General features: G+C 50.9%; 1 protein-coding gene across 4 annotated transcripts in view; it reads left to right on the forward strand.

The window, feature by feature from the left end:
• The window catches only part of ZNF395 (zinc finger protein 395), a 45,001-nt gene extending 33,284 nt beyond the window's left edge, over window positions 1-11,717 (forward strand). For all 4 annotated transcript variants that reach the window (XM_066388468.1, XM_066388477.1, XM_066388486.1 and 1 more), the window contains 6 exons: window positions 3,879-4,114; window positions 4,529-4,629; window positions 5,506-5,788; window positions 7,119-7,211; window positions 8,067-8,170; window positions 8,455-11,717. In XM_066388468.1, the coding sequence (XP_066244565.1) occupies window positions 3,879-4,114; window positions 4,529-4,629; window positions 5,506-5,788; window positions 7,119-7,211; window positions 8,067-8,170; window positions 8,455-8,566 (929 nt within the window). In that variant the 3' untranslated portion in view covers window positions 8,567-11,717. The remainder of the gene's footprint in view (window positions 1-3,878; window positions 4,115-4,528; window positions 4,630-5,505; window positions 5,789-7,118; window positions 7,212-8,066; window positions 8,171-8,454) is intronic.
• The last annotated feature ends 1,007 nt before the right edge of the window (window positions 11,718-12,724 follow it).

Consider the following 12,724-nt stretch of genomic DNA (forward strand, 5'->3'; position numbering starts at 1 on the left):
TGGGTTCTGAGTGCAGCAGAGGCTCACAGCTGACTTCCTTCGCTTTGAGCAGTGAATTGTCAAAGCACTGGCCTGGCAGTAGGATTTTGGAGTCCCTTCTTACTTGCATCCCAGACTGGCTGAGTGACACTGAGTTAGATGCTTCCATTCTTTTTCCTCAGTTTCCTCCTCTGGGGAGAAGCTTCCTGGTGCATTGTGAAGATGATTGAGCACGGGGCTGACCCACACTGGCCACTGGAGTAAGTTCTTCTATGGGAGTAAGTGAGTGAGGCCCTTTGGTGGGGCCCTGAACAAGGCCAGTAGAGGAATACTTAGTTCCCGAAGGTAGAAACTTACTAAATGGTCCCCTAGTGGCCTCAGAAGATTCATGACCCTGTTCCAAGTACCTGATTCAGTCTTGTAAATTAGTGTGGGCCTACAGGCCAAGGACCTGAAATAAACAGGCTGAAGTCTATTATAAATCTAATTGCTTAATACAAACCGAGAGTATGACTTCACAGCGTATTTACATATTAAATGAAAATTCATTTGGTGCAACCCCCATAGTACATTATGAGTAATATGGGAGGAAAAAGGGTTGCTGGATATTAGTTTGACCAGACTGGTAGTGAACTTAAAGTCTCTTTTTGTTTTGTTTTTAAATTCGTTACTTACTGGCCTAACTTACTCCCAGGGAATAACTTTTTCATTGGTGAGATCTACGTGAATTGCAGGCTACTTACAGCTTATTGGAAAATATGGAGTCAGAAGAAAAGTGGCCTTTACGAGTATCCCTCATGAGTAATCTTTCTAGACAGAAGATTTAAAGGAGTGATGAGGCAGATTTACTTACGGCACCCAAAGCCCGTCATCTGTGACGTGTCTGCTAGAGTTGGTTGTTGTGTGTAACTGTTCCTTGTGGTGAAGCGTGGCATTGCACGCCTACTATTTTAGTACTGGGAGCTATGCAGCAAGACGGGGAGGTAAGGAGTAATTCTGCGTTTTCAGGAGCTCTGATGAGTTTAGGAGATCCAGGAGGTTGGTCAACAGGAGAAAGATCCAGAAAAGTGTCAGAAAGGAAAAGAAAATCGTTGACTCCAATTCCCATCAGGTTTTGTGTGTACACAACCCCTTGTAAACACCTACACATGCCAACACCAGATATATATATTTAACTGATAATATGCCATGATCCCAATATCTGAAGTCCCTTTGGACAATTTTAATTGTTTATTAGAGATATTTTTTCCATTTTATTTCTGATCATGTGGTTGAAATCAGTGGAAAAACAAGGCTTCCTTGGCAACTAATGTTGTTGAAGTATTCTGCCAGGTGAGGTCTATGCAATAACCAAAACCTTGCTCTAATCACAGACACTATTTGCACGGAAACCACTATTCTGTTTGGTGTCTATATTGTTAGGATGGTCCTGTGCATGCATGTGTGTAGAGACCAGAGGAAATGACAAATATTTATATTTCCTAGAGGTTCAGTGTAAGCTCTCATTGCTGTGTATCTATAGAGGAGCACTTAGCTTTCATGGTAGAGAATATCTGTTACCCTGCCCTAGAAAATCATATGATCTAATTTATGTTCATTGTATAACTTATAGATGAATTGATGATGTTAACTTTTTCCTTTTTAAAATATTTTTCTTTCTTTGTGTGCCACTCTGCCAGTTGCAGCATTTGAGCCATTTGAGTGGTTCCTTGTGGAAGGTTGCTGTGTTGGGGGGTTTCCCTGTGTTTGACCTGCCCCTTTTCTCCAGAGTCCTGATCCAGGGGTCCCCAAACTTTTTACACAGGGGGCCAGTTCACTGTCCCTCAGACCGTTGGAGGGCCGCCACATACAGTGCTCCTCTCACTGACCACCAATGAAAGAGGTGCCCCTTCTGGAAGTGCGGCGGGGGGCCGGATAAATGGCCTCAGGGGGCCATAGTTTGGGGACGACTGTGAGACGTTCTACTTCCTTGCCCTTCTCTCCCTGAGTCTGCGTCCTTGACCTATTGGGCTGTTGTTGGCTCCTGAGTTCTTTCCTGAAGGGCTACCCGATTGACTAATTGATTGATTTCAAGAGATAGAGGAAGGAAGAGAAAGAGAGGGAAACACAGGAACATTGATCCGTTTCTGTATGTGCCCTGACTGGGGATCGAGTTGGCAACCCTGTGCTGCCAGATGACGCTCAACCAATGGAGCTGTTCGGCCAGGACCCGGGCCGTCCTGTTTTGTAAGCCCCGTGTGTGGGTGTCATAAGCTTGTGGTTTCTAGGAAGTCATAGCTTTGAGACTTGACAGTGATAACTTAGAGAGGAAACGGTTTCTTTAACCCATTCTGTTTGGGTGGGCTTCTCCTAGCATGTGAGATTTAATTAGTCTATCTCAGAATCCAGGTTACTAAGGAGGCTCCGTGGAACACCCACCCATGTTGGGAGTTGGGGTAGGTGGGGACATGGCCACCATACCTGCACATGTCACGCACACCCCCATCCCCTATCTCCTGCTATTGTTTTATATAAGAATTTCAGGTTCTCCTACACTGTGAATGAATTAGGCTTTGTAGCCTAGGCAGGGAAGAATCTGGGTTAGGCCTAAAACAGGCAATTTAAGAACCGAAAATTTCACATCTCACTGCGGTTTGCCTCCTGTTCAGATGCACTGCGGGGAGGGAGCAGGGCCCCAGGCTCAGGGCCATGTAGGCCCTAAGTGCTCCCATCATTGATGATTGGTCTGAGCTGCTCTCAGAAGGAAACTTTCCTCCTGTGTTCCTTGTGGGGAACCAGGAGCCACCTGGCTTGCAGCACCTCTGGTGCCTGTTACACATTCCACGAGCTGCCAGAGTTGGCCACGTGATTTCTTCTCACCCGATGATTTTGATGGACCTGCACTGGTTCAAATGATCAAAAGGCATTCTTCAAGAAAGCCCGGTCAACAAGCTCTTAACTTGACCTTTCCGCCCTAACTCTACTGCGGGGAAGATTGCCCACGTGGTCCTGGCATGCGTGTCTGTGCACCTTCTTATCCACCCTTTTAGACCTAGAGATGGGGTAGGCTTTCCCCTGCCTCCTCCCTACACACCCCCAGCTTTTTACTTACTTACTTACTTACTTATTTATTTATTTTTCTGAAGTTGGAAACGGGAGGCAGTCAGACAGACTCCTGCATGCGCCCAACCGGGATCCACCCGGCATGCCCACCAGGGGGTGATGCTCTGCCCATCTGGGGCGTGGCTCTGTTGCATCCAGAGCCATTCTAGTGCCTGAGGCAGAGGCCACAGAGCCATCCTCAGCGCCTGGGCCAACTTTGCTCCAATGGAGCCTTGGCTGTGGGAGGGTAAGAGAGAGACAGAGAGGAAGGAGAGGGGGAGGGGTGGAGAAGCAGATGGGCGCTTCTCCTGTGTGCCCTGGCTGGGAATTGAACCTGGGACTCCTGCACGCCAGGCTGACGCTCTACCGCTGAGCCAACCGGCCAGGGCCTTTTATTTATTTTTAACATTTAAAGTGAGGAACACATCTTCATTAGGTTTTGTTTCTGTTAACAATATACAAAACAAAGCTTCAGTGTGTGTCTGTCGATCAGCGGTCATCAGCATGGCTGCGGCAGGAAGTGGCCACTGGGCTAGCAGACCAGGGCTACCCAGAGAAGCTGCCACGATGAACTGCCTCACCCTGCTTCTCATTCTGACCGAAGCTCAGAAAGGGGCGGTTTGGGTTTTCTCGCCCTGACGTGGCACAGCCAGGCTGAGGCAGAACCAGGACTTGGATTCAGGAACCCAGACTCGAAAGGAGAACATCATGGTCCCCGACCTGGGTTGTCCCATGCGGAATCCAGTGTAGACAGGGCCACACCAGAAGCTCTGTCTGGGGACAGGCCCATGAGCATCCTCTGTCTTCTCTCCGGCTAGCTTCCCGCGCGCCCTGTGACCCGTGGAAGGAGAGTGGCGACGTGTCCGACAGTGGCAGCAGCACCACCAGCGGGCACTGGAGCGCGAGCAGTGGTGTTTCCACCCCCTCGCCCCCACACCCCCAGGCCAGCCCCAAGTATCTGGGTGACGCCTTTGGATCTCCCCAAACGGATAATGGATTTGAAACTGATCCCGACGCTTTCCTGTTGGATGAACCAGCGCCACGTAAAAGAAAGGTACGTTGTGATGTGGGCGTGAGCTCAGGCTGGGGGGGGGGCTGATGTCCACGTGGGCCTCCCAGGTCCTAGGCGTTCTCAGGCTTCATCTCATTTTAGGTTTCCTTTGCTGCTTCTGTTCCCTCATGATATTCCCAGGAGCTCTCTTGAATGCCAGTCTCTTGTCACCTCTGATTCAATCCCTGCCTTCTTTGCTGCACTCCTGAGGCTGGTACGTGCCAGGCCTTCAGCGGGGTCTGACCACAGCACCAAACACTGCTGCTGGCAGTTCTCTGCCCCTGCTGGTCAGTTTCTTTGGCTCCAGCAAGCCGTTTGTTAGGATTTTGAAGGCAGCTGAAGTCCCCATGAGGTGAGGAGGTGAGGGGGATGAAGGAGAGAAGCATATCTCAATGATACTGTCCCTCATTCCCCTAGAACTCTGTGAAGGTGATGTACAAGTGCCTGTGGCCAAACTGTGGCAAAGTTCTGCGCTCAATTGTGGGCATCAAGCGACACGTGAAAGCCCTCCACCTCGGGTAGGTATAGAACCCAGGGCCTGTCTGCCTAGGGGCCTAGGGTGTCATTCAGGTCTCCTTTTTATTGATTGGTTTTAAAGAGAGAGGGGAAGAGAGAGAAACATTGGTTTGTTATTTCACTTATTAATGCATTCATTGGTTGATTCTTGTATGTGGTCTGACTGGGGATTGAACCCACAATATTATTCCTGGTGGCCCAGAATGCTTACAAGAAAATGACTTGCTGAGAGTACCACCTAGTGCCCATCCCTGGCCCCTGTGCCCAGCACAATCGCCTGTTGGAGAGAGCTCTTGGCTGGGAAGAAGGGATTCTCCTATCGTGGTGAATGTTGATGCTGTTCATGGGAAGGGAGCACCATCCGTCTTGTAGATGTATCATCTTTTCCTCACTTTGGGATGTAAGATGTTTTAGTTCTGAGTGGAAATAGAGAATTTGGTGAGACCCTGTTGTGAGGCCCGTACCTGCTTTCCAGAAGGATCTGGGGCTCCGTTCACACTGTGGCCCTGGAGCCAGCGCTGCTCTTGGAAGAGGAACTGCCTCACGCCCTTTCCCTCGTGGAGAGAACGTGACTGCGAGTAGGCGGGGCCCAGTCAGGGCCCCTGGCAGAACTCCGAATCAAATGACTCCTACGGGAAGAGAGGTTCCTGCCCACTCTGTGAGAGGAGGAGCCTTCAGTGCCAGGAGAAACAGCCTCGTGGGTGTGCAGGCACGCCCTGCCCTGTGACACACCTTCAGCAACAGCCTCCTGGGCGTTCTGGGCTCCTTCCCTGACTCACTGAGCGGCCCTGAGCAAGCACTCCCTTTTACGCCTGTCCCCCTTGTGTTTGAACTGAAGCAGCTTGTCCCTGATCACCACGTGTCTCCCTCCCACACAGGGACACTGTGGACTCCGACCAGTTCAAGCGGGAGGAGGATTTCTATTACACGGAGGTGCAGATGAAGGAGGAAGCTGCTGCTGCCGCTGGCACCCCCACTGCCGACTCAGCCCCCACCCCCAGTGTGACCAGCTCGCCCCTTGCCATTCTTCCCCCACCTCCTCCCAAAGCCCAGACCTCAGGCCCCGAACACCCTGGCCTGGAACCGTACCTGCCCTCTGGTGCTCTCAGCAAGTCAGCTCCTGGCTCCTTCTGGCACATTCAGGCTGACCATGCGTACCAGGTATGCGGCTGGGGCATGTGGAGCTCAGGCCTGTGGCCGTGAGGCCGTTCAGTGTCTGACCTGTCACCCGCTGGTGATCACCCTGATTGAAGGCCCCAGCCCTTCAGCCACATAGCTCATCTCTAACTTCTGTAAAGAAGGAAAGGAAAATAAACTGCCCTCAATAAATTCCCGAGTTCTTCACTGGTGGCTGTCAGGAGGGATTACTAAAAATCTGGTTGAATCCTTGAGTAACCAGGTTGATGGATTTGGAATGGGGAATTGTTATATCGTCTCTGGCTATTAAAGGGGATGGAATGGTGTAGTGGGCTTCTCAGAACAAACCCCTAGTTTCTAGAATTGTGTTACATTTAACATACAACTCAGCACCCATATTTTGTAATCCTACTATGTGTCAAGCAGTGGGCTAAGCTTTTCAGATCAAATAAGACATTGTCCCCGACCTTGTGACATGCATGGCTTAGCTGGAGAGAGAAATGCGTATGTAACTGTGATTGGTTATAATCATCAGTACATGCCTTACTAGAGGCACAAGACATTGTGGGTACAGGAAGGACCAAGCTATTATGCTCATGTGGTTGGGAAAGTTGTCATGGACGGGGTGGCACTTAGATGGTCTTCACTGCACATAGTAGGTATTCAGGAAATGCACAGCTTACTACATGCCAGTTTTTCTTAAAATGCTTTTTTCTTTTTTCCTTTTTTTTTCCCCCCACAGCTTGGTTTTATCGGACTCTAGGCTGATTTTCAAGTTAGTCATTAAACAGCAGTGCTTTCCATCAGAAAACCTTTACAAAATGCGCCAACTCGCCTCCTTAGAATGAGTGGTCACTTAGCTATTGCATGATTGGCCAACTTCAGGTGGCCCTGCAGGCAGCTGGCTGCCCCTGGAGAGTGTGGCTGGTGTTTTTTATAAACAAACCGGCCCCTAGACATCCAGGAGCGTGTGGCTTGTCCCAGGCAGTTGATGGGGATGCTTCGCCCTGGTGCGTCATGTCCATCCGTGCTCAGAAGGCTTCGGAAGGTCTCTGAGGAACTGCCCAGAGCATGTCCTTGGTCGGTGAGCCAGCCAAGTTCATCCGCTGTGATGATGACGTCACGAGGCTGGCAGGCACACCAGTTCTGGGAGGGGCTCCTGAAAAAGATTGGCACCTGGGACTAAGGAGACAGCTTCAGAGCCTTGGGGCCCCTGGTGTTTCTTTTGGAAGGAGCAACCTGGGGTTCCCCAGCATTTCCCAGCCAGAGACTTTCTGCTGTGCTTCGTGGAGTTACAGGGGGATGGGGGGCCTCTGAAAGTGGGGCCAAGGCTGACGCTGTCGTGTCCCCGCAGGCCCTGCCGTCCTTTCAGATCCCTGTCTCGCCTCACATCTACACCAGTATTAGCTGGGCTGCCGCCCCCTCTACGGCCTCCTCCCTCTCTCCGGTGAGTGTGCCCGTCTCCGGGTCTCTGAGCCCGACAGCACTTTGGGGCCCTGGAACAAGGCGAGGGCCCTTCCACACGGCCCCAGTGCTGGAGGCCGTCTCCCCGCACTTGTCTCCAGCCCTCCAACCTTTTGAAGATCTCCGTGTATTTGGCCCCTCACCTGGCAGTCTCCAGCTGGTCACAGCCCCTCTCGGAAGGGTGCTTGCAGAGGAGTATTCAGATCGTGCAAGTTCCTTGCCAAGAAAATCAGAGGCGAAGCCAGGGTCCGTGCCCTGTTTAGCTCTGAGTGTCTGTGCATGCTTGTTAAGAAGGGAGAGAATGTGGGAAACCTGGAGAGGAAGAGGGTGGGCAAGAAAGAAGGTAGGAGCTTGTGGGGGGCTGGGTAGGGCGGATCAGAAATCCTGAAGCCACTGTGTCTTTGAACTAACACAAATGGGATTCAGGTCATTTGAATCATACAAAGTGGGTTCTGGTCTTGAATCTCTCAGGTGGGAAAGTATCACACATTGTAAAGCCCAAGTGCCTGAAGGTGCCGTTGCGGCAGTGCAGTCCCTTTTTTTGCATGTGTCACATGTGGTGACTGCATCTAAAGCTGTAGGGAGCAGTCCCTACAGTGGCCAGGTCAAGTGACTCCCCTGCCTGTGGCCCCTTCTCTATCCTGAGCGTGAATTAAAGGCTTCCTCCTCGTTCTCCAACCTCCCCTCTCTACCTGGCCCCTGTTCACCTGTGCCTAGAATATTCTTCTAGAAAAGGCCCCCTGGCCCCCTGACACACGGAGGGGCTCCGCGGGTGTGGCCGCGTGCCCTGTGGGGTGGTTCTCGCCCCTGTGCTCACGGCCCCTCTCTCTGCGCCCAGGTCCGGAGCCGGTCGCTAAGCTTCAGTGAGCCCCAGCAGCCACCGCCTGCCATGAAATCTCACCTGATTGTCACTTCTCCACCCCGGGCCCAGAGCAGCGCCAGGTAAGACTGTCTGCTGCTGTGTCCTCTCTCCGGCTCCCATCCCCGTTCTCTCCATGGTGAGTTTGGACTCCGAGTCCAGCTGACCCTGGTCGCCAGGGTTAATCCTGGGAGCTCAGCTGAAGGACACACTGGATGCTGGGGAGACGATCTACCTGCCCTCTGGCCCCCTTGGCTCCCACCCCCACTCCTTCCAGCCTCTGGCTGTTTGCTCAGCCTCACACCTGGCCACTCTGCAGGTCTAACCACCAGCACGTGTCTGTATCTGCATTCCTCTCTCTTGGCAGGAAGGCCCGCGGGGAGGCCAAGAAGTGCCGCAAGGTGTACGGCATCGAGCACCGGGACCAGTGGTGCACAGCCTGCCGCTGGAAGAAGGCCTGCCAACGCTTCCTGGACTGAACCCGTCCAGCCGGCTCCTCCTCTTTGCTCCTGGCCCTAATGGCAGCCAGGTGACAAAAGGCAGACCTGTGAGCCCTCAACAGACACCCACACATAGAGAGCAGACACTGGGAGTTTGGGCTCTATTGGCTAAGGTTTAATACTTAAAACCTTTTTCCCTCCCTTCTGGGAACATTTTGTTTTATTATTTTTTTAAAGAAACAAACATATTTCCCCCCTTAAATAGGAGAGAGCCAAAAATGACCAAGGGTATTCTGCAGCGAACCAGAGACCAAAGAATTACTCTCCCTTTCCTACACCCCCTTTCTGCAGAGGGTTTAGTTGGTAAACGTCAAAAGACAGAACAACTCATTCTGTTTCCTGCCCAGCTGGTGAATTCTTTGCTTTCTCAACTCATCCAGAAGGGACTGTGAGCAAGATGAATTTACCTTTTTTTTTTTTTTAAAGAAAATAAATTTCTGGCTGATGATTCGGAGAGTAGGACCTGCCCGTGGCAGGGTGGGAAGAGTGCTTTTTTTTTTTTTTTTGCAGCTGGTCCCTCCCTACCTGGAGAATGGAGAGAGCATGTTCTCACCAAGCCACACCCATGGAAATGGAAGGGAAACCCTTCCCTGGTGACAACTGTTTGAAGCTGGGTCCCCTCAGACGTTGGGTGGCAGCCCAACGCATGTTGGATAGCTTCCTCTCAAAGCCCAGACTAACAGGTTTTTAAAGACTGTCCCCAAATAGCTGAGCCAAAAGGCTGACATGAGTTCCCTTTTGGAAATGCAGCAGTGAAACACTACCTTGCTCTTCCTTCCTGTTTCCTGAGGAAAGGCGAAAGGGTTTTAGTGTCTCTGTGCGCTCTCCACCGTTAGCCGTGCGATGGAAGGGACACCTCAGAAACGCTTTGTTTTCTTGCGTGGTATATTCAGAAGCCTTTCTCTGATTCCAGTCCCCTTTTACTGGGATGGCAGGTTCCTCCTTGTCTCTGGTTACACCAGGGATTTTCCCATTTCCCTCCCAAGGCTGCAGGCAGGGCTGGCAGGGGAGGGGAGAGAAGAGCAGAGACAGATAGGGAGGTGGCAGCTCGCCCCCACCAACGAGGCGTTGACAGGCCTCTCATTGTGCGACGGCCTCACCTGCCCCTTTGCCCCTTTGAGAGTAATCTGATCTTTTTCCTTAGGTGACAAGTAGGACCGGACTCTTCAGTCAAGGCAGGAGGCTTCTGGGTTTTTTGCTGTTGTTGTTTTTTTTTTTTAAACCAGTATTGGTCCAATCTGGGTGACGAGGAGGGTCACTTTGATGCAGTGTAACTTCCCAGATACCTTCTGGGCACTTTGTTGCCTGAAGACAGGATGGAGGAGGTTAGAGAGTGTTGTGGAAATAGGGCAAGGAGGGCCTGGGGTTGGGTCCACCACTACTGGCACTGCAGCCCGAGGGGTTTCTGGAAGCCTGAGGACTGGAGGGGAGCCTGGACTGCCCTGCTCAGCAGGCTAGTGAGCAAAGCTGGCCTTGTGGGGAAGAAGAGAGAGAGGGGCAGTTAGTGCCGTGCCAACCAGTGGTTGATTAGGATGGGGCGGGGCCTTGCCTTTCTTCCCAGAAAGTAACTGTGGAGGTCCCTTGGGGCCTGCTTGACTGGGACCACTGGTGCCCAGCTGCCCTGGACCTATGTCCTTGATGTCAGGGGCTCAGGGAACCCCACCGAGCCACCTCTCTGGGGATTGAGCAGCAGCATCCACCCCTTGGCTCTCACTGAAGTTGTCCTCTTGGTCCCAGGTAGAAATACCTGGTTGTTTGAAGCTGCTCTGGCCGCTTCCCGTGGGAAACGTGCTTAAGCCTATCAATCTGAGACAGGCAGAGTGTTAGAACGCCTGCCAACGTAAGAGCAGGGGCGTGACTTTGTGAAGGGTGATGGGGACCTGGGTTTGGTGACAGAATAGAAAGACAGTTAGGCACAGGGTCTTTGGTGGTGATGGGATATATTTTTATAACTTAGTGAAAAAAAGTATGTGGAATATGTTCCTTGGTAAAGCTCGAAACCAGGCCAGCAAGTGGTGGCCCAGGGCTCTTTTCCTGTCCCTGCAGCCTCCCTGAGACTTATAAGCCAATAGTAGGATATTGCTTGTTGTGACTCTACTCACTGCCCGTGCTGTCCATTTTCAGGTCTCTGGGGGAGGGGAGGGAGTGTTCGAGACGCTGGACGCTGCCCAGGGTACCTTCCCTTCTCAGTCAGAGGGCCTGCCGACTCTCATCTTTAGAAAAGCTGTTATCATTTCCCCCGTCAGTTTGGATTGTGTAGACACAACTGGATATAAAGATTTTCTTTAAGGGAGGCAGGCTTGTCATGTCGTTGGTGCCCAGGGCAGAGAAGAAGAAGAAATTGACAAAACAATTGAAAAACAAGTGGTTTTACCTTTAATTTTTATTTTCGTGTTTTGTTTTGGTGCAGCTTACCCCGTCTGGGTTTGCTCCTCTTACTTTTATTGGTGGTGGTGGGCTCCTTCAGCTCCCCCTCCCCGCGCCTCCATCTTGTGGCTGTTGTGTTGGTTCTTGACATGTGGTCTGTCCTCGGGGTTACCCCATTTGTTTCTTCTCGGAGGGCGGGGGTGGTTTGTGATCTGATCCAGCGATCATGCCTGTTTTGTTTCATCTCTGTCTCTCCCTCCTTCCCAGCCCACCTGGGCCACAGAATCTGACAGAAGGTAAGATGCCATAGGTGTGCATTCAGAACTAACAGGGCGGATTGTCTAAAGCAGTTATCTTGGGAAACTTCATTCCAGCGACATCCCCCTTATTCAGAGTATTCCTTGGAATGGCCTTGGGAGTCTGCGGCGCCTGCTCAGACCAGCCTTCACGATAGTAAATGGACAGTCAGGCCGGCTCAGGGCAGAGAAAGCCCACAAGTGTCTGTGCCCAAGTGAGGCCACAGGTGCGGAGCGCCAGGACTGACTGGCGAGTGAAATAGCTGGCACCTACGTGTGTGATGTTAAACTGGCTGGGCAGGCAATTCTTTCATTCCAGAGAGCGTTTTGAGCAATGTCCACATTGTGATAGTAAGCCTGTAGTTTGACTCCTTGGAGGATGTTATTAATTTGGATGTGGGAACTCTGATTTGTTTGAAGAATTCCGTCCTGTTACTTTCTGGTCCTTCTAGGTTCTGACTTTACCAGGGGCAAAAAAAAAAAAAAAAAAAAAAAAAAAAAAAAGAAAAAAAAAAAAAGAGAGAGAGATAAATCCCATCTGTGAATTTGTCTTATTGGCGTCTTTTTTCCCCAGCTGTCTTCCAAGTATTATTTTTACTGTTAAAAAGTTTTTTTTAAAAAAATGTGAAATGTAATGTTTTTACAGCAACAATATGAAATATATTTTATAAGGAACAAAATGATACGTTGTCTGATTTAATGTGTGTGTGTTCCTCTGCCCCCTCCCCCTGCAAAGGAGAAGATTGTCATTGTGCTCGGTGTTAAACCAATGATAGCATGTCACCCTGTGGGCACAGCACGCACAGTCATTTGCTTATAATGACAATAGGTAACCTGCTCAGGGACCAGGTCAAGTGCTTACATGGATTAATAAAACCCCATGAAGGAGGCACCATGATTAGCCCCATCTTCAGATGAAGAGAGTGAGGCACAGAGGTTAACTAGCTCTCCCAAGATCGTGCCCTGGGAAGTAGTGATTGTCAATGCTTATACAGTATTGACAATTGGAAGCATGTTCTTGGCCATGTTTCTGAGTCTCTTGGGGAATTGGCAAGTGACTTAGGAGAAAAATGAGTCACCCTCTTCTTAGGGAATGAGTTCTGACCCTGGATGGCAACATGGACCACTCCCTGAATTCATTGATTCCATGTCCTGTGATGGCCTAAATGGCCAGGAAGGGTGGCAAAGGTGTGGGGAGCAGAAAGCAACATCCCCCCCTTGTAGCAATTTTAAAGGACCCTGAACAGGGCCTGATATCGGGTGAGGCTGGTGACGCTCTGAGAAGACCTGGGAACTTGACCCTGGCTGGTCAAGCCCAGAGCCTATGAAGCTGGTGCAGGAAGCTGTCCTTCAGCCTTTTCCTTTACTTCCTTTTCCCCCCTTCCCCTGAACCTGCCAATCCCATCTCTCTAAGAAAGTCCCAAATAGAATTTACTGCTTGAATGTTGTTTGCCCAGGCCCCCCCAATTCACTT

This window comes from Saccopteryx leptura, chromosome 1, assembly GCF_036850995.1.
Source record: "Saccopteryx leptura isolate mSacLep1 chromosome 1, mSacLep1_pri_phased_curated, whole genome shotgun sequence".
NCBI classification, from domain to species: domain Eukaryota; kingdom Metazoa; phylum Chordata; class Mammalia; order Chiroptera; family Emballonuridae; genus Saccopteryx; species Saccopteryx leptura.